The 22,991-nt window shown below is 34.4% G+C and overlaps 1 protein-coding gene across 1 annotated transcript in view; it reads left to right on the top strand.

Moving 5' to 3' along the window:
• LOC104462174 (sodium channel protein type 2 subunit alpha-like) overlaps positions 1-22,985 on the top strand; it is a gene marked incomplete at its 3' end in the record, with an annotated part of 58,410 nt that extends 35,425 nt beyond the window's left edge. Inside the window, 10 exon segments of the mRNA XM_010074022.1 lie at positions 3,193-3,313; positions 4,077-4,231; positions 4,634-4,807; positions 10,960-11,082; positions 13,066-13,347; positions 16,472-16,525; positions 17,785-17,922; positions 19,587-19,691; positions 21,386-21,656; positions 22,578-22,985. Coding sequence (XP_010072324.1) covers positions 3,193-3,313; positions 4,077-4,231; positions 4,634-4,807; positions 10,960-11,082; positions 13,066-13,347; positions 16,472-16,525; positions 17,785-17,922; positions 19,587-19,691; positions 21,386-21,656; positions 22,578-22,985 — 1,831 coding nt within the window.
• Between the last annotated feature and the right edge of the window lie 6 nt (positions 22,986-22,991).

Here is a 22,991-nt window from a genome sequence, read left to right as displayed (position 1 = left end):
TCAAAGCTTTTTTTAATGATCTAAGGTGTTGAAAAGAGATGCACTGCTCTGAAAGGACAGTATGGAGGCTGATTATACATATATTAACCAAATATCTGGGTTGGTGATGAAACATTTTTATGTAATATTCTATACAATAATATTTATAATACTGTTTTCAGAAAAATATAATCCCATTCAGTCTTATTTTTTATTTTATTTTTGTGTGTGATTTCCACGGTATTGCTCAGGCTTCTGCTCTAGTCAAGCATGTTGTTTTGCTGATTCAGGCCTTGAGAATGCTGCATCATAAGCAATTGCTTTCAAATGTATCCTTGTAAAGGAAAATGTGATATCATTGAAGATGCAAATAAGTATTTACAGGGCATGATGTGTTCTAGAAGCTCATAATCACATTATGAGGTGAAAAGAAGATTGTGTTAATCCATCACATATCTTGAGTTTCCTATTAGTTTTATTGCTAGAAAAAAAAGATCATTAAAGTCACCTTATTTAAAATGCAATGGTTCTTTCCTAATTTAAGGTCTTGAAGCAAAGAAGAGGAGTTTTATTAACTTAATGAGGTTTTTTTAACAATGCAATTGTTTGAGATTACTTGAAAAATAATGAAGAGAATGATTTATTGGAAAAATAATGAAGAGAATTGTAGCAGGTTTTGTTTGTTACAAATTGCACTTCTGTCACTTGATTTTTAGCAGCTATGCTGATAGGACTATCTGCAACAGAGTTTACATAGGAATAAGTGGTTAAAGAACTGACTGCTTTTTAAGTGGCACTCATATAGATTGATAATTGACGCTTACTATGAACCTTTATCTTGCTACTATTAAGTAATTGATTTAATGATGATGGATCAGGCCATGAATTAGTTTTAATTTTTCTAACTTGTGAATGTGACAGACTATTCTTTTCACAATATTTGTTTTTTATTTAATGAAGAAACTGCCTATAATTTCAGTGACAGGTTTCACAATTTTAATTTCGTTTTATTACAATTATATATACTAAGAGAATTAATTCACAAATCTTATTTCCTTTTCAAAAGAAAGCCTTATGTGTGGATAATAAGGTGGTGTGCTAATAATGCTTCATATAATCTACTCTAACGTGCATTTTGGTCCGTAAATGTAATACAGAAAGCAAAGTTTTAAATATTCTCACTATATGAGGTACACAATATTTTGTTTCAGACTTACTGATCCACATGAACATAAAATTATTCCATTTAGAGGCAATACATCTGTAACTATTTACATATGTAAATTTTGGAAATCATAGAGGAAGTGCAGCATGAAAAACGAAACATGATATTTTAACATGTTTACTAAGCAAAAATTAACCATTGTAAACTTCCAAGTCTCATTGTATTTATACAGATCTTTTCACAATTGTCAGTGTGATTTTCCCTGTATGACAGATCATAATATTTAAAAAGGGAAAGGATGGTTTTGAATCTCAAACCTGTGTTCTTGTCACAAATCTTTTCTATTATGCGATAAAGTCTTTTATTTTTGGTCACAATGCAGTAACAGCCATGCAACCTGAGGTCTGACTGACCCCATATTAACTGCATTTTCACATGTGTGTGAAGGGCAACTTCTTAAAACTTGACCCTATATCCATCACCCAACATGATTTTTTTTTTTAACTTCATTCATTCCATGTAAGAATTGAATATGAGGAAAGAATTGCTCACCAAACTATATAAATATATATGTGCCCTTTACTTCATTCCTGGCAGAAAAAAGCCCTCAGCTCCCAATGCATTTTCCTGAAGGGATTGGGGTTTAACTGAAGAGTTAAATAACTAGTTCTAATTTACAGCATTGTCGCTGAAGGAGAGAGTATATGGAAATGACTCTTTAAATAGTTATTGGTTATTATTTATTGCAAAATCATTCAAATCACTTGAATAGGTTTTCTTTAGATTACAAAAATGTCACTATCTTGAAAACTAAATGTGAAAAGTACTTGGTATTAAGCATTCTCTCAAAAAATTTGTATAGAAAGGTCTTCATATAGGTCAAAGGGGATGACCAGATCTGCTTAGCTGAAACCACAAACCTAGTCTGTGACCAAATGCCCTTTTGTTACATCAATGCCTGCAAAATTTAAAGTATTTAAGTTAGAGGTACATATAGCTCCCACTTGAATTCCTGTGTATTACTGCTACATGGTATAAACCAGACCTATTTCACCGCCATGCTTTTTTAATGTCGCTCTCTGATTACAAGCCTTATTTCACAGTACAAGAGAATGTATTTTGAATTAAAGCAATTAAAGACACAAATACTATTGACAGCTGAAAACAAGTTACAAACTCTATGTCCAGTTATTGCATTAGTTGTGTACATCTTTAGCAGGTTTGTCCTTTCAAAATATGCCTTCTTAAAAGGACAAAATTATGGGCAGTCTTGCATGACTGATAAACAGCTTGACCTGATCTAAATTTCAATGTACTTGGTAAAAAGTTTCTTAATTTCAGTTGTTTTGTATCACTCTCCAGTTCTTGCAGTTTTCAGATCTGGAAGTGCTTTTACCACAGTAAGGGCTACAGTATTTCACTGTACACAAAAGTAGTAGAATTATAAAAAAATTTAGGATGGAAAGGACTTCAGGAAGTGTCTCAATATGCACAGGAGACTGGCATGCAAAGAAGAGATTTCAGATCTGGTACTTTGTTCCTTGTGCAAAAATTAAATTGTGCCAAAATTTGCCATTAAATTCCATTAAATCTACAACTTTTTAATCGAGATATGGTGCATGTTTGTGAACACACCATCTATAGTGGCCATGAAGACATATGTAGAGCTTTCAGTTACTTAATTTCGCTGGTAAAACTAAGACACATTTTCAGTGTAATCCAGTACAGTAAAGAAAATTAAATAACTTGAGAGTGTGGTACAGGCAAGCTCTCCAGATTTAATACTACTGAGAATACTTCAAAAGTCTTACATGTGTATCAGGTTAGTAGCCAAATTATATTTAATTGTTCCCTATGAGAAGATAAACTGGGAAACTGAACTACACAATGTATATCTCATTACTATGTTTTTACTTATTTGATACATATTTATCAGTATAAATTTAGTCTTCTTCAAAAGTCAGAAACTGGCACGATTTGATTCAGTATCATTTTTTACAGAATATGTATCTAATGAGAAAAATTGTTCTGTGGAACTTTACTTGCAGAAACTAAATGCATCCAGTTCATCAGAAGGCAGCACAGTTGATATTGCCCCTCCTGGAGAAGGCGAGCAAGCAGAAATTGAAAGTGAAGAAGCTCTTGAACCAGAAGCCTGTTTTACAGAAGGTTGTAGAATAACTATTGCCTTAAAGGATGTTTTAGTAAAATGCAATTATTACTAAGCATATTTAAGTTCCCAATACTTTCAAATCATGGACCTTAATGACCTCAACAATTGAAAGAAAATACTCTTAGCCTAAAATGCTGGAAATCAGATGCCAAAACAAGGTTTCCCTAGGCTTTGAGTCATATAATCACAGAATCATAGAATGGCCTGGGTTGAAAAGGACCTTAAAAATCATCTAGTTCCAACCCCCCTGCTGTGGGCAGGCTTGCCAACCACTAGAGCAGGCTGCCCAGGGCCCCGCCCAGCCTGGCCTTGAATGCCTCCAGGGATGGGGCATCCACAACTTCTCCAAGTAATAACCTTATCTGCCTGACCACTGCATACACCTTGTAACTAAGAAACTTCATTAACTTTTATATTCTTAAAATGCTTTTCAGCTATTTGAAAGGGCCCTTGAAATTTGGAACAAATTCATTTTTGTGAAACTCCATCAACAAGTGGAACAGTTACACACCAACAGCCAAAAATACAGATGTTTTTTGTATTCAGTTTATTCATAATTACATCTAGTATTATCTGGTTTCTCTTCAAATTATTTTTCTAAATTCAGATATTCAAGATCCTATAAAAGAGGATTCCAGTGTTTCATTTAAAAAAATTAGAATAAAATTTGTTAAAGCTTCTAACAATGTTGATACCACAGTAAATATTGACTTTGAAATAATTTGCTTTTGGTTCCTAATATCTCTTAATCTAATGCAGGCTGTGTGCAGAAATTTCCATGTTGTCAAGTAAGTATAGAGGATGGCAAAGGAAAAATTTGGTGGAATCTTAGAAAAACCTGCTACAGCATAGTTGAGCACAACTGGTTTGAGACTTTCATTGTCTTCATGATTCTCCTCAGCAGTGGAGCCCTAGTAAGTAGAAAAAAAACCTGCATATGCTAAAATATTTTGATATCTCCTTAGAAGCAACAGCAAAATTCAAATTTGCGTCAGAAAGACCTGTTTTGGTTGGAGCTGTATAAAACTACTTGCATTCCATCATTTAAGTTGTGCATATGCTACAGTATCAATGTGCATAGTGTACATTCTGGCAAATACATTCCTCTCTTATTTGACTTTTAGACATAAATTTGATTGATGGATGATAGAAATGTAATCTCCCTAACTGCTTTCTGGAATGGAATATACATATCTGGAACAGGTGAAAGGGGATTTTTGGTGTGTGTATGTGAACGTTTCTTAATGTGATGGTGGACGAAAATTCATGCATATTCTGTGGAACATTAGTAATACTTGAATATATTTTTTTCACAGGCTTTTGAAGATATATATATTGAACAGCGCAAAACTATCAAGACCATGCTGGAGTATGCTGACAAAGTTTTTACATATATTTTCATTTTGGAAATGCTTTTAAAATGGGTAGCGTATGGTTTTCAAATATATTTTACTAATGCCTGGTGCTGGCTGGACTTCCTGATTGTTGATGTAAGTACACAGTCTTTAATATTGTAAAATTCACTGTAGTAAAGCACTTTATGTTGTAAAACTCATTACTACTAAGTAATCTTCTTATAAAAACACAAAAATAATTCACACTGTATAGTCATACTCTATTAGTAATAGCCTGCAGTGATCTGGATGTGTTATTCCAAGTGCATTTAGATGCCAGAAGGAAAAGGATGGCTGGCCATCAGTTTGTTCATTCTTCATGGTTAATAATTTTGTACCCAGGATGTATCAAACTTGATATTTTATGAGGAAAAAAACTATTTCTGAAACACGCTATTTTTAATAGACTCTCATCATACTACCTTATTCCTGAGCAAGTAAGACACTACATCGTCCAAGTTTCTTCTATAAACATTGTAGCTCTGCAAGGAAGACAATATATTTGGTCTAGATTTCATCTGAGTTCTCAGAGTTTCATCCTCCACAACTATACTGTTATAATTTTTAATAAAATAGAAAGACAGTGGCTATTTGGTCTAAAAAATAATTAGTTGTAATGGGCTGACAATCTGCAATAGTTAAATCAGCTATGACTTGGCAGGGTTTATGATAGAGGGGAATACAGAATTACTTGGCTGCCTTCCCAGATGTGATATACTTCTGTGCAAAGGCCTTACTTATGTTGTCAGAAGGGATCAAAGCTGGTTTTACTCCCAGAATATTTTGGTCTCTTGCCTTCACACATTATCTGACCCAGTTCATTGGCTATACATGTTCTCAGTGTGCAACTCAGAGATGGCATCTCAGCACAAATGTTCATTTACAGTAATTTCTGCCAAAGCTACCATATTCCTTGAGAAGCTTGGGTAAATTCTGATCCCAAAAATACTTATTCTTTGTGAATATATAATAGAAATGTCACGGATTTTTGACTCCCAGAGGAAAAAAAAAAAAAAAACCCTAGCTAGATTGGCCCATAACTCAAAATGGAAGACCTTTTTTTATTAACCTGCCTAAGTTAGTTTTGTTATACTGGTAATCTCTAGCTCTGTCTTGAAAATCTACACTAGAATGGAACAGTGTGAATGGTTTTCTTAAGAGGATGTTAATGCAGAAGACAGATGTTCCCTTACAGGATTATGTTAAGATTTGAGGGTTTTTTTAGGTAAACTACAACTCATGTTTTAATTATTCTTTTTGTAACATAAAACTAAACAGATTATTCTAAGCCATACTCCATAAATAATAGTTTAGTCTCAGAGATGCTGTTATCTGAGCAGGCTCTCAGAATTATAAAGAAAATCATCATCATAAGTAAAGCAGCTTATTTTGCCAGCTTTTTACACATGATTTTTAATTTTAGAAGCAAAAGCATGACTAAATGAGTTTGGAACCTTCTACTTTTGAAGAATTATATTCAATATTCCAGAAAGTGGTAAAAAAAAATGTGTTACTGTGCCTAAGGCTAATTCAGCAATTCCTTTAGCACCACCAGACAGCACTTGAAAGAAATATATAAACTCATGTTATCTTCCTATAGAAAAACAGAGAATCTACACTGCTTTAACAGGCAGTTTAAACAGGTGTGGTACAGTGGCACTCTCCCAGTGAGAACAGTGAGCCCTTCTTCATTAGAAGTTACTAAAGTTAACTAAATTATTTAATTCCATCCTCTAAAATTATTCAAAAGTAAACACTGACAGTCTAGGGCTTTGACCTTTAATATCTTGCATATCTGAGTCTTGCCCTAAGAAATAGCCGTGGTTGCTCTCAGTGATTGTGACCAAATTAGATTTCAATAATTACACAAAGAAATGGCAATTTTCAGCTGTGTCAGTTTACAGCCATGACAGATGACTCTTGGTACATCTGGCTACCTCAGTTTGACCTTATCATGCCATCTCTCCGCCCGACTCTTCTGCTATATGCAATAATATCTGTAGCAAGGAGCAGATATTTGGGTGGAGTGCCTTATCTACCCAAAATCACAAGCTGGTAAATTAGTTCAATTAGTTCACATTGATCAGTGGTTTAAGCTAAGAGACTGAATTTTAGATGCAGGCAGGTGAGAAGCGGGGACATACTCACTTTTTTGGGAGAGACTAATTCTGGCAGAGGTATCCAATAAAACACTGAGATATTGAGACAGCAATATCTGAACCCAGTACAACTAGACACTATAGAGCCTATCATCCTGTACCTTGGTTTTTGCTCTTACCCCTTTTTCCAAAAGCTATCTGTCATGAGTTTTTTATGTCTAGGTTTTGATGTACAGCTGTAATGACTCTAAGGTGTCTTTGCCACACACAAAGCTAGGAGATAGGACATCAGGGAAGGAGACGGGGAATCTGGGAATACCCAATGAGTTTGTCAGTTATTAAATTTGTTTCCGTAGTTTTCTGCTATGATATGTAATGTTAGATAATCTTAAGTGGATATCATTTTATGCTGTATAGTCTTAAACTTTATAAGGTAGTCCTATAACTTGGTATAGACCATTTATTTCTAAATTACTGTGTTAATAAATTGTAGTTGAATGAAATGGAAATAAGTAATATTTAAAACAAATAATGTATTTGCCAAATACTGTGGGGTGGTAATGAATCTTTAAGTGGAGTGAAATCTTTGACCTTCCTGAAATTGCTTATGCCTGATAAAATTCCAGTGGGTACAGTTTTTGAACAATTAAATGTAGCAAAACAATCCTCCAGTTGGGCTTGTTGTACAGTACATTAAAAGCTGGTCATACTGATGGCTTATATAATATTTCTTTACATAGCTAAAAATGTTTCATGCTTTTTGTTGTAACAGTTAAAGTAATTTAATTAAACCATGCTATCAACCTTTTTATAAACTTTTCAGAATAATTAACTCAACAGCAACATTCTGGAAAAGATCAGGGTCACATTATACTAATATACTAAATGCTATATGTATAGAGTAAGAGGCAACTGCTGCTCTGACAACTTCATAATAAAAATAAGAGGAAATAAGAAAATCAGCATATTGATGTGTTGGAAAACCAGATACAGACCGAGATGTCACTTTGTCTTCCTAGACAGTCTCAGATGTCTTTATGTGTATCCCAACATGGTAAACTATGATAATATTGGATAATCCAGAAATTAATGAAATTAGTTAATTAATTAGTTAATTAATTGAAAGGGATATTCAGAGGATAGATGCACAAAACCTAAGACTCTTGTTCAGTGAGTTAGAGAATAGAACTATAGATTGCAGTTATGTATCTAAAGAAAATTATTTTTTAATGCTTGCCAGTAAAATATCATAAAGAATTATTAGCCAAGCACATATAGAAAAAATATTATCTTAGCATAGGACCATAACATATGAAAGGCTACATATGCTGTAAGAAAGGTTACATAAGCCGTAAGAGAGGCTACATTAAGTCCAACATCCTGTGTCTGAGGGTGTCAAAAATGCCTACCTGGAAAACCAACAATACAACATCTGTCTTTCACAAAATAAGAAAAATCATTAACTTCTCAATAGAAGGAAAACAAAAATATTTGGATTTTTTTTCCAAATATTGCCATTTCTTTTTAGTCCTAGTTAAGTGTAACATCTGAACACTTAAACTATGTGAAAGATAGGATAAATGAAAGATAGGATAAGCTGTGTTGGAAGTGAGGAGGGCCATACGCCACTGAGGACCTGGAATCAAATTAGCCACCTCACCAAGGAGCACAGAATTCATATGGATTAAAATTTTAGGCCTAAATAGAAATAAAGTCAGTGTGGAAGCATATGACCAATGATCTGGCTCGGATGACAACCCTGACTGAAGATCTTGAGCAGGGCTAACTGTGACTGCTAAGTTTTAAAAACATTTTTTGCAAGAGATAATCTACATTAGAAGATCCGTACACAAAAATGTGAACATACAACCCTCCAGTTTTGGGAGATGAATATAAAAATTCTTCCACCATTTTGAGTTCATTTATTAAAATTACTGCATCTACATGCATTCCTGTCTCAAAGAAATTAATCTATCAGTATACAAAGTCGTTTATTTTCTCACCTACTAACAACAAAACAGGTGGAACAGATGACAGAAGACCAAACTAAGAAGAGTGAGAAAACCAGAGTGGTACAGAATAGCTGTATATACTTGGGCTGTATAAATGATAGAATCAATATAAAAGAATTCCAAGCAAATATTTGCCTCTCATTTGAACTGTCCTTCAGAGGAAAACGTGCTGTTTACAATAGATGAAGTATTTCTCTGTGAAACAACTTCAGATTTATGATGTAAGAGCACTAGCACCATGGTAAGAAAGCTGCAAGTAGGTTGAAAAGGAAAGCACAAACTAGGCTGGAGAATGACTTAAAATCAGACCTTAAAAACTGACAGTATAAACAGTGCCACTGAAGTTACAGGGGTACAGCTAGGTAGGTAGCTTGTATAGAGTCTTGTTTGTGAAAGATAGCTAAGGCAGAGTGCTAGTTTGGGGAGAAAGGTATAAAATGAAGGAGCCATGAATGTGAGTTCAATTTTAAAAGAGAAGACTTGCTCTCCCACTGTGAGACATATGTTTTTAACATATATTTCATAGTTTATGTGTAATCCATAAAATGTGCTGTCTTTACACTAAAGTCAATTGTCATGTCTGGGTACCTTCTTGATGTGAGTGAATCAATTAATATTCTATTAAAAATACAGAGAATTCCATGTCTTGTTATCTCTGGAATATATTAATAGTGGCTAAGCATAAAAAAGAACTCTCTCTCTGTAGAATCACAGGAAAAGTAAATTGTGTTAATGATTAATAACAATTAATGACAATAATTAAAGCAAAGGCAGAAACAATAAAGTTATCTCTTGGAAGCTGAACAGTCCTCAGTTACAGACTACAGAAAATCAGTAATATTTTCTTCTTAATATGCTGATCAATTACAGCGAGTTTCTTTACAAACTTATCCATTACAGCAGTAAAATAAGCCTTTCCTTTGATAGGAAGAAATACATCCTGACATGCAATCCTGTTGAAAGGTACAGTGATAAGAATTCACTAAAATACTATTTTCTGTTAGATTAATAAACATAGCCACATAGTAATGAATAATTGATTTCTGTCTGCTCTCGGATTGTCCTTTTGAGACATGATCTTGCAACTCTTGTGTTTGTGAAACCACCTTTCCATATAAAGTGCAGAATCTTACCACCATTACCAGTGAATGCCTATTTCTGTACAGCCAAGTATTTGGAGAACTCTCTAGACTGAGGTACAGCAATGAACATTTGAGGGAGTTTTTCAAGGACTGAAATATGCCTACGTTCATTTATGTGTCTTCTATGCTTTTGGTGGTAGAACTGAATAAAATATTATTATATTTTCCCACTCTTGTCTCCAATACTGCTTGAAGTAAGCAAATTAAATTATTTCACATTAACACTGTTTAAAACTCAGTTCCATTTGAGAAGAAAATTAATTGCTCCTTCCTGAAATGGATAGGCTTACGATAACATCCCAGTGACGTGAATTAGGAGCTCACTACGGTTGTAGATAATAACACACTTACTGTTACAATGTTAGCATCTGTTAGTATCTATCTCATAATATTTTCCTATACTTAGAGAGAAAAAAAAAAAAAGAGAGAGTTGTCAGGCAAGTGAGAAAGTACCACCTCTGTCAATATATATTTCATAGATACCTGGCTATTGTTGCTATGAACTGAGTGTTTGACTTAGAAGTAATAGTTATAACAAAAGCTAATTAACCATTACATTATTTAGCATATTATTATTGATTATAGATATTGATAATACTGTCAATAGTTAATAAACTAGCCTGGTGTATTCAGAATTATAAGTTGCTTGGAAGGTGGAACCTTAATGAAGTTACTGAAACTATGGTTATTTTGTCTTTAAATATTTCTGAAAATTTTATCCTTCACCAACAGTGTGCTTCTATCTGACTGTTAAACCCTATCCAGCTATAATATAAATTTAATAGCATATATTCCTTTTTCAAACATGCCTTCATATGACCTGTTGCCTTTCCAGCAACTATGAACATTGGGATTGGGCCTCCAATGTCACTATAAGCAAGAACAGTGTTCTTCCATTTGTCGCTGTTGATATTTCTGTTGTTTGCATCTGTATTCTTTTTAAATAAACAGTGTAGAATGTTTTTTATAATAATATTCTTTCTGTATTTTCATAGGTCTCATTGGTTAGCTTAATAGCCAATGCTTTGGGCTATTCTGAACTTGGTGCCATTAAATCACTTCGGACATTAAGAGCTTTAAGACCTTTAAGAGCCTTGTCACGATTTGAAGGAATGAGGGTGAGATAAATGAATGAGTGTGAACGAATATATGCATACAAAAATTAATGTAGAAGTGTGACACTCATGCCCTCTGCAAAGAACTCCAGAATGGGAATGCACATAAAAATGTGTGGAAAAAAGGCCTTCCAACATACCCTTATACACAAGAGGTGTACAGCTTACATTTGGAGATTAGACCTTGAGCTCATTAAATTTCCCTGCTCACTATTGCATAGTTGTGTTATACCAGCCCCCTGACTCTTAAAATTTCCATTGATTTTTGGACCTATATAGAAAAGTAAAAGGACATGAGAAATTTTAGAACAGAGGGTTGGGATTTTTTTCTCCAGATTAGCTGGGGACTTTATTTTATAAAGTTCTGTAGCTAACTTCTGTTCTCTAAAATTTTAGTTTGTCAGTGGTTCAGGATGGAATGGGATTAGCCAGAAAACAAAAAAAAACAAGCCAAAACAAAACAAACCCAAAAAAACGTGAAGAAGCTGACAACAGTTACACACCAGAAACTAAAGCCTCCCTGTGGCTCTTTGTTTACTTTCCTGGGAAAAAAATACCACAATAAATGTGCTAGTATTAGGGAAAGGTTGTCTGAACAGATACTGAAATAAGGATGGGGTTGGAAGTATAGAAGGGAGAAATGCGAAATAATTTTCTCTGCTAGTGTCCTTTACTTCATACGAATGCATCAGCTGCTATCTTACCTCTCCTTCTACACAGCTAAATCCTTCCTGTTGAGCAAATTATTGTTTCCATATTCTGCCAATCTGGCAAAAAAAACCCCCCCTACAAACAAACCCAAAATATTACAAGTTGTCTTCTGAAAATGCAGACTATGCTATTTCCTGGAAAACCTGATGCATCAAAAATTAACAAGGTAATGTTATTGAGAAATCTCCTTTTAATCTTTCCCCTCAAAATACCAAGATGCTGCAACACATATAGTTTGGTCATAGGTCTTCCTATGACCTAAACTTCCTATGTTTCCAAATAAATAATGTGGCTCCTGGCTGGGCTGAGGCTGCTGACATTCTAGCCAGTCTAGGGGAGTGGGTCCTGTGGCACACCACCATCACCATTATGCTTTACGTGATTTGCATTGCAAACAAGACGTCCGTCCCTACTCTATTAAGTAGGCAAAATCTCTCTTGAACTTAGACTACTTTCAGTCAAATTAGTGAACTGAAAAATAATACTATTTTCAAAACCACACACAAAAAACTACTGCAGTCTACTGATTTGGTAGAAAAATGTCTGAATATCTGCATCTTTCTTTTAGTTGAACCACATTAAATAAAAGAAATTTTTTGTCAAAGGGATTTCATCTGATCTTTTACTGCCATTTGCCTATATAGAGTAGCTCAACTGTATTAAATGCAGACAATTAAAAAAATACCCTAACAGATAAGTGTAAGAGCAACTACAGTGAGCCAGGCAATTTAAAACCAAGACTTATAGCAGATGCTGTTAATAAAAATGAAATAAGATGTGCTTAATTATGCTACGTTGTATGTAAATGCTAAAATACACTGGTGCCAATAGATACATAAAATTTCTGAGAAGAAAATCATTAGAAATGATAGTTTTACATGCAGACATTTTTATTCAGTCTTCCACATCATCATTCTTTGATCTTTTTCTGGTTTATTTTCTATTATAGATTTTGATTTGTATTGTTGGAATTTAACATTTATTTCTCTCTTTTTCTCTAGAGCACACAAATTCTAAGAATCCATCTTTCTACTAACAGGTTTTCTTTCCTCTTTGAGTTTTTTTTCAGACTTTTGCATTGTCTTGGTTTCCATATTATTTTATATCTTGCTTTTCACAATCTCATTAGTGTTTTTATTGAACCTTAAACATTTCCCCCATAAATTTTTAATGTAATATTTTAGCTGTTCACTCCATATTAATACTGGTTTAACATTTTTAAAGTATTTTTCTGTTCATAAACTAAGTGGCTATTTTGTCTAATTTGTACACTAGGTGGTTGTAAATGCCCTTGTAGGAGCAATTCCATCTATCATGAATGTATTGCTGGTTTGTCTTATATTCTGGCTCATCTTCAGCATCATGGGAGTAAATCTGTTTGCTGGCAAATTCTATCACTGTGTCAACACCACAACTGGTGAGATGTTTGATGTCAGTGATGTCAACAATTATACTCAGTGCGAGGAACTAATAAAAAACAATCAAAGTGCCCGATGGAAAAACGTGAAAGTAAACTTTGATAATGTAGGAGCTGGATATCTTGCTCTGCTTCAAGTGGTAAGTAAATTTATATATTTTTTTTTCTCTTTTTAAAGAAGTCTAGGAAAAAATGGGCAAATTAAGACTGTTATGTAGTGGAATAATTTCTTCATAGCAATGATGTACAGATTACACAACTCTATTGCACTGTTACCTGTAATTTTGTATTAATGCTAGTAGAGTAACTTTCCATTCCAAGGCTAGGGAATACAGTCTTGTCATGATGATAACGATGTGAAAACAATAAATGAAAAAAGGTACGAGAATCTTTTTAGTGGTGCACAATATAAACTTCAGGAATGCATTTCATTAGTCCTGTCACAGTGGACAAGCCTCAGAGGTCCCTCTAATTATTAAAAAGGTTTCTCCCCTCCTTTATGAGCTCAGTTATCTTGCCAGACAGGAGGGCCGACAGCAGCTTAAAAGAGGGAAGACATCCTAACTGACTGCCTGGTCTGAAGTGCCATACTGACAATGCCCCCCACATAACATGTTCCTAGATACCATCACACATCCACAACAACATTCCTTCACAGTCAAAATCCTTTAATTTAGGCACTTTTGGCACTGTGAAATAATTATTTTTTTTTTGTCAACAGCCTGGTCAAGGTAGAGTGGATTCTTCTTCATGCCTATACCCATCTAAAGAACCAGTTTTTAAGTTAGATGGTAAAAATAAAAATCTATTGACCTGGTGTCTCCTGTACAGATATTTGTTTGATAGGGGCTTGATTTTCCAGACCTGGAATTTGGTTTAGGGAAAGGAATCATCAATAATGCAAGATCTGAGATTAAGGCACCAAATGTTTCAGGTAGCATGGAGCCAATTCTTTCTCTATTATCTATTATTACTTGTGTAAGAGGTCTGAAATCCTCTGAGAGAAGTAGGAGCTGTCCATGGGAAGAAAATGGATAGTTACTGATAGACAGATCCTAATTGAGTATTAGGTCTGATTAATCATATAACACTTTCTCTTGATGTTTGCAATAAACAGCACTTGCTACTAAAATAAATACGTTTCATTAACAAAGACATTAAAATAAGAAAATGTAAAATACTTTTACCACAAAAAATACTAATGATTTTAAACTACCGTATTCCATCAATGCTTGTTAAAGTGACATTATAATCTACTCAATAAATATTACGCTACTTATAGTATTATCTGTGTGAAGTATTAAATGTTATTGTATTGTATGGCATATTCATTCTATTAATTACTGCTACTTATACAAAGTCTGTAAATTGCATTCCCCTTCAAGTCCTCTTCCTATGCAGTGTGGTATAGAAATGTCTTTGCTCAAGGTACTGAGCACACCTTTTATTTATGTCAGAGGAATTAAGACCTTAGCACTTTACATTCTTGGCTTAGAATGGAGCTTCTGATAGCTTATATCTTACTCAAAACAAGAAAGAAAGCAAGCGAGACATGAGCAAGAAAGCAAGCAATTATGTTTAGATGATTGAGCTCTGCAGAATCACTTGTTTGTTACTTGACATACTGCTTCACTGTATGAAAAGATGTCAGAAATGTCATCGGATTGTTACTGCTCTGATATCACCAAGTTATCTAAGAACTATATGCTTGTCCCTTCTGTCCCGGAGCAGGTCAGTATCCCTAGCTGACCTTGATTCCCAAATTAACAACCTGGCTTAAATTGTTTTGCTTTTAAAGGCAATGTGACTCTCATGATTCTAATTCTCTGACTTCAGATCTCATTGCTACCCTTGTACTAGAGATTAAAGTGAGCCATTTTATTACCAATACTTGCCTCTGAAGATGTGTAAGAAAAACTTCTAGTCTACTGAAGCTGTGTCTGAATGTCACCCGTGTCAGCCATCCAGACAGTGTTGGTCTTTAATTATTGCATCACTACTGTGGCCCTTTTGTTCTTCTCTTTCTTTATTTCTTTTTGTTCTGATTTTTCATTATTCTCCTTTTCAAATATTCCTTTCTGCCCTTTACTTTTTCTGCAGAGATTAAGGGATCCTCGAGCATGTATCGTCATCTCTTCATCTGATTGTCTCCACTAATATTCTCCCTCCACTCTTGTCCTATATTTATTGCTCTTACCAAACTCTGCTCCTCTTCCCATATTGCTATGCAAAGTGCACCAAATGGCTGTCAATGGTCAACTGAGCCAGAAAGATCTATGAAGCCTGGCTTCAAGCACACCTTAGCAAATTTGTATTGCACTGCAAGATTCAGGAGGACATCAACACTCCCAGACTGCAAGTTTTCTGTTGTGAAAACTAGTAGCTGTACCAAAGCACCAAAGCTACTTCTGGCAAGCACAGATGCAAATATACTCCTTGAGATGGTTCCTCTCCTCAGTCTCCTCAGGAGAGATGCTCTTTGTCTGTTCATTTCACAGGCTTTTCAGCTCTTTTTTAAATTGTGAATAAGCTTGGAACACTTTGGTGTTCCTCAATAAGTGGACATTCAACATCCATGAAAAGCACTTTCTTAGAGCAATGATGGCAGATCTTTTTTACTCTTTATTCTACCTAGACAAAGTCTCTATAGGAACTCAGCCCAAAGTTTTCTAAAAGTTGATCACAGCTCTTTCACAGTTCACTCTTTGGTCTTCTGTAAATCTTATCCCTTAAGAACCAATGTATATTTTGATTATGAACAGAATCTATTCCTTTTAGTTATGTGGGATTAAAACATTTCTAAAAATACCATGGCAGTTTAGCCATAGCAAAAACATTCAGATGCATGTTGTTACCTGCCCAGAAGTTGTATTGCTGACTCCATCAATTCATTTTGTTAACTTGATAAAATGGCTGTCACCATGAGTGATTCCAGGAGATTCTACCTGAACATCTCCACTATCAATGTCTATTCAAATCTACCATTCTTTATCTGCAAAGTAAGCATCTGCAGCTCCAAACACACTGTGCCCTTGCTGAGACCTTCAGAGCCTGATTTTTAATATTTTTGGAATACCTAAAAAATAATTTCCCAAAAAAGCTAGTATTACTATGAAAAATATTTTATTATGCCTGTGTTATTAAATGTGGCTTATAAATTCACATATGATTTTATTAAAAGTTAAAGTCCAAATGCTGTAAACTAGTTATTCTCCACATTATGAATTTTTATAGGGAAGATAAACAACTGTACTTTATTTCTAGGCTACTTTCAAAGGATGGATGGATATTATGTATGCTGCTGTTGATTCACGAGATGTAAGTGTAAGACTTTCAAAGATCATCTGTTAGTTATATTCTGATATACTTCTAGAGTATAGAATTTAAACAGCTACACATACAATAACATTAAGAATTATAATCAGCATCAATACATTTTTTTCCAGATACATTTAGTCTAGAAAGGAACTTTTATGTAAATTCATGAATCTTACAATTTGTAGTGGAAAAAATTAATCCCACTTCCTTCTGTTTAGCCAAATAAATTAACTGGACTTTTTTTAAAAAAAAGCTAACATTAACGAAAAAAACAAAAAATAGGTTTTTTTAACCACTGTGTTTGGTAATCATGAGTATAAATTCACTTAAGATTATATAATGTACTTATTACTTATTGAATATATTAATCTTGATTTATAATTTGCAACTGTGCATATCATTGTTTCTTTAGGTAGAGCACTTATGTTACCTACCTATTTAAGTGCAATTAGATTTTTAGGTTGAAGATCATCTGTTAAGTTTTCTAGGGATTAGACTTTTAGCTTGGCTACAAAACTAAAACTATGTTTACCTTGTACAGAGAAGTGCAACACAGATGCCTGAACTAGTTCTGTACAACATAGGTTATCATCACATTAGTGATATCCATCACCACACAGTCATATTTGTCTCACACAAATCCTGTTTCATTAACTTCAGCATTTCCACACTCTAGCAGATTGTGCAGTAGAGGTGCAGGCATTTAGATGTGGAATCTGTAAGAATCAAGACAATAACAAAATCCCAAAATCTTCCTTAGAAATTTGCCTCATTTAATGGATTTCACAAAGTATGTACTCACTAGAAATTTACTGAAAGCATCTGTTCTAAGCCGGATGTCAGAACACTCACGTAAGACCAAATGAGTTCCAGGGAGATTTAGGCGACAGTAAAATTGATTGATTCTGTTGCATGAAAATATACTGAACACAATATAAAATATTTAGATTTGTGCTGTTAAAATTTCAAGTACTGCTCTCAGTCCCACATTGCTTCTTCTTTCCATATGAGGAACTTTGTATATATGTACATACATAAACATATCTGTGTGTGCATTTACTTTAAAATTACATATGAGTAATTATTCTGTCAGCTTCCATTTCTCTAAATATTGTTTGGAATAGATATGTTGGGTCTTTTTAACAACTGAGTGCAGTTTATAGCTTTTCTAGCTGAGATAGCATATACCTGTTCATAAATTATAAACATCATTTTTTACATCTAGTATTCTAATGGGTAATAAAATTTATATTTTGTAGGTAGAAGATCAACCTAAGTATGAGGACAACTTGTATATGTATCTTTATTTTGTCATCTTTATCATATTTGGATCATTCTTTACCTTGAACCTTTTCATTGGTGTTATTATAGACAACTTCAACCAACAAAAAAAGAAGATAAGTATTTAAAGTGTTTCCACAGAGCTATGAATTATTAGCCATAATGAATAATAACTTATTTATGTAAAGCTAATAAAAATCAAAAGTTATTTCAAGTCCTTGAACAAAAATGTGTGTTTTTTAACATAATCTGTGCTAGATCTGTGGATGTGATTTTGACCTTTGCATTCCAGCATTTTGACAAGCAGAGAGAAACAAAATATGGTTCAGTTCATAACAATTTGTAAATTGTTTAAGAGCTGAAATGAAGATGCGAAAAGGGAATGTGCATTATTCTTTTGATTAGATGTAATATTATCTGCCGTGGAAGAGTTTCTTTTTTAATTAACTTTAAATAGCTAAGATAAATTAATTTTAATTAATCTTATAAAGTGTTGACCTTTAATGAAGATGCAATATAGCATTGTGTTCATAGAATAGATAATAGTTCTGCGAATTATTGAACAGTGGGTTAAGAGTAAGTTCAATAGACCTCATGTTAACAGGCTTAAAGATACAAGCAAAAATGTGTACAAACGGGCTCTGGTTTTCTAACACTTGTGAGAAATAAGATGAACTTGTTAGATACAGATACAATCTATAATTTATTAGTAATAATAAAGCAAAGGTATGAAAGGAAGGATTTTTTTCTGTATACATTTGACATACAACTATAATGATAATGCATATAGTTTTATTTAAAATAACTTTAAGAAACTAAAAATATAAATAATCACATTTAAAATATTTTGAAGCCTCATGATTCTTAGCCTTCAACTGCCAAAAAGAACTAGAACCTCAAGATCATTCTAAATCTTTGTATGCTGTGAAAAAGCAATTTCATATGATTTGGTTTTATCGGATCACCAAATAAAAAGCAGTAATACTAAACAGAATCCATGGTAAAAGTAAATTGTGCACTACAGAAATTTTTCCTTGTGAAAATATTCTTTACCTTCTTAAAAGTCCCAGAAACATGTCTGGGGCTACTTCCTCAGTTTATGAATTATGCCATACTTTGGGCTTCAATATGCTGTTTAGGAGACAGTGACTTTGACATTGTGTTTCAGACTCATTAATAAGCACAATTTACTTTATACTATAATTCAGTCAGTCAGTAACGCATCTGATTGGCAGTATTTGCATTTGCAAACAAAGGCTAATTTGAGTTAGTCAGGGCTCCAGTGGTGTTTTAATTAATAATTTGCTATGGCATGATTTGGGTTACTTTTCTTAAGTTTACGTCAAAGGTGATTTTTTTGCTGTCATTAAAACCCTCAGATTATACCCAAATACTCTCCCTTGACACAACTTCTTCCTCAAAGTCACCCCACTTTTAGACCTGGCTAGCTGTAATCCTAAAAGCTCCTGTGCACTAAACATATTCTAATCAGGAAGTTATTTAACAGCATCAGTATATTAAGAACCATTTTAGCTGTGTCAGCAAAAGCGAGCATGAAGACATGGGAAAAACTCAACTGTCAGCCTGACAAGGCACCAGTAAGGGCTTTTTTTGTGTGTTAGGAATGCGTATGAGCATCCACACTACAAGTACCTGAAAAAAATCACTTTTGTTATATAAATCAAATATAAACATAATATTATATTACGGAAAGGTGTACTATAGTTAAATGTTGGAAGTGTGAATGTGATACTAATTAGTTTCGATATTGTTTCTTTACTTTGGAGGTCAGGATATATTTATGACAGAAGAACAGAAGAAATATTACAATGCAATGAAAAAACTGGGATCCAAAAAGCCACAGAAACCTATACCAAGGCCAGTGGTAAGAGTGAATTGATTTTAATACCCTAATATTAAATACTCATTTAGGAATATGATTTTAGCCAACAAGAGAACGTTATATCTCTGGAAATAAGATATTTTTTCCATTTATTTTCTTGTAAATTCAGCAGAGTAGATAGTTCATGTTTCATTTAAAAACATACACTCAGAAGTATGAACTGTAGGATTTAATAAGGTTAATGTGATAAATTTCATAATTCCCTGCCTAAATTCTAGAAAAGTACAGTTGATTGGATCATTTATTCGCTCTTGTTACCCACAGATAAAATTCATTTTCTGTTTTTTCTCCTCCCAGAGAATTTGTAGGAAATGGGGATGCACTGGCCCTTGCTGCTGAAAACCAAAGGGGGAAGTGGTCACCTAATGTGAAAGAGAAACACAGATGCAGATAATCTTACAGAATAAAAGAATGCCCTAGGGAGTAAAGCATAAACTAGGATAAAATTGTCTCTAAGATAAGAAACTACTCTGCTATTTACTGAACTCCTACAGTGTTTGGAAAAAAATAAAATACTTGTTGCACCTTATGCACCAAGTGGTTAAAAATAGTCTTTCCAAGGAGAGACATGTGGCAATAAACATTTGGCTAAGTACTAAAGGATAACTAGGTTATTGCAGTCGTGATGTGTTTGACACATGTAACTTCAGCGGTCCAACAATCCCACCAAGCACAACTAGTTTAAGGAAGAGAGAGACATCTCTGGGTGTCAGTATTCTAAAACCAGCTAAGAAGAAACTAAAATTAGTTTCTTTTTGGCTGGTACTCTTGCTGGGTATCAAGTCATACCACCTTTTTTACACCAATAATATGAATTGTCAGTGTTATTACTATTATTATTGCATTATTCCCCTCCCATCCCTTCAACAAACAGTGGTACACTTCTGGATCTTCTCTAACAGGAAGAGACACAAACCAGCATAGGTTTGGTGTATATCAACAGATACATTGTGAATGGCTCTCATGGTTTAACCCCACCCAGCACTAACCACCACACAGCCGCTTGCTCACTCCCCCCCCCACCACGGCAGTAGGATGGGGGAGAGAATTGGAAGGGTAAAAGTGAGAAAACTCATGGGTTGAGATAAATAAAGTTTATTAGGTAAAGTAAAAGCTGCGCACACAAGCAAAGCAAAACAAGGAACTCATGCACTGCTCCCCATTGGCAGGCAGGTGTTCAGCCATCTCCAGGAAAGCAGGGCTCCATCACACCTAAGAGTTACTTGAGAAGACAAACACCATAACTCCATATGTTCCCCCCCTTCATTCTTTTTCCCCCAGCTTTATATGCTGAGTGTGACATCATATGGTTTGGGACATCCCTTTGGTCAGCTGGGGTCAGCTGTCCTGGCTGTGTCCCCTCCCAACTTCTTGTGCACCCCCAGCCTACTCGCTAGAGGGGTGGTGTGAGGAGCAGAAAAGGCCTTGACTCTGTGTGAGCACCGCTCATCAATAATTAAAACATCCCTGTGTTATCAAGACTGTCTTCAGCACAAATCCAAAACATAGCCCTGTATTAGGTACTGTGAAGAAAATTAACTCTGTCCCAGCCAAAACCAGCATAATGAGTCTTGCTCTGCACTCCTAAATCTTGACTGGGATTTGCTTTCCCATTTGGCATTTGTAAAGACAAATATTTTCAAAGTATAAACTGTATTCCATCTTTGTTTTTTCAGAACAAATTCCAAGGCATGGTCTTTGATTTGGTAACCAAACAAGTATTTGACATCAGCATCATGATACTTATCTGCCTTAACATGGTCACGATGATGGTAGAAACAGATGACCAGAGTAAAGAAATGGAAACCATTTTATCCCGGATTAACCTGGTGTTCATTATCCTTTTCACTGGAGAATTTGTCCTGAAATTGATTTCACTTCGCCATTACTACTTCACTATAGGCTGGAATATTTTTGATTTTGTGGTTGTGATTCTCTCCATAGTAGGTAAGAGCTTCACTTCCAAGAAAGAACCAGTGGAAAGAAAAGGGAACATTTGCTTCAAGAATGTTATGATACTGAATATGAAATTTTCTCTTTCCTATATGACTTAAATGTTGATTCAGATCTTACATGTTGATTCAGATCTTCATACTTTATAGCATACAATATATGAAATGTTGCATATAAGATTTTTATCTCTCCCGTTAGATTCACTGTCATTTTCCACATCAAAAAACATAAAGGAAGTATCTGGCACGTTAGATTAGCATGTACAAATATAAAGAGGAATGTTTAGTGATATATGAGAACTAGCCACAATTTTGCTTTCAGTACTAAAACTGAAAAGTATGTGAAGTGGGTGAGATTTTTAATTGCTTTTGCCAACTAAGGTCTTGATGAATATTTAGGTTCATTATTTAGGTCTCCAAGGTGCAAATTAGTTGTGTGAAAAAACTTAAGTCTTAAAGAGTGATACACCTGAGAGAGGCTGTGCTGATACAGTGTAGATCCTCAGGCAAAACAACAAAAAAAATCACTAATTTGCAGAAATTAAGCCAATATAGTCCTTCATAAAAGACAGTGGTAATAGGCTCCGCTTACAAGAACTAATAATATCTAGGACAGAAACTTCTCTTTGCAGGCTGCTTTAGGAATAACTGAAAGCTTAGACAGACATTAGCTACCTTTGCACAAGCAGTCTTTTTTCTTTTACTTATTTCCCTTCTCCTAGATAGCATTTCAACATGAGGAAGGTGCTTTCAACTTAGTAACAGCTTTCAATAAAATGTAATAATTTCTTGATATCTTGCTATAACAGACTCCTGATACTGATTGTTTTGGAGAGAACAATAAATAAATCTTTCTATAGGTAATGAATGAATAAATTTAAAACTATATTTAAAATATTCACTTTTTTTTCTCTAGGTATGTTCTTAGCTGAGATGATTGAAAAGTACTTTGTATCCCCCACACTATTCAGAGTCATCCGACTTGCCAGAATAGGTCGAATCCTGCGTCTCATTAAAGGCGCTAAGGGAATCCGCACTCTGCTCTTTGCTTTGATGATGTCTCTTCCTGCTTTGTTCAACATTGGGCTGCTGCTCTTCCTGGTCATGTTTATCTATGCGATATTTGGCATGTCCAACTTTGCCTATGTTAAGAGGGAAGTTGGGATTGATGACATGTTCAACTTTGAAACTTTTGGCAACAGCATGATCTGCCTGTTTCAAATCACCACATCTGCTGGCTGGGATGGTTTGCTAGCCCCAATTCTTAACAGTGGGGAGCCAGACTGTGACCCCTATAAAGATCATCCGGGGAGCTCTGTGAAAGGTGACT

The sequence above is a fragment of the Pterocles gutturalis genome, unplaced genomic scaffold (genome assembly GCF_000699245.1).
Source record: "Pterocles gutturalis isolate BGI_N339 unplaced genomic scaffold, ASM69924v1 scaffold3087, whole genome shotgun sequence".
Lineage (NCBI taxonomy): Eukaryota > Metazoa > Chordata > Aves > Pterocliformes > Pteroclidae > Pterocles > Pterocles gutturalis.
The sequence above is the reverse complement of the archived record's forward strand: the minus strand, read 5'-3'. Positions and strand labels throughout refer to the sequence as shown.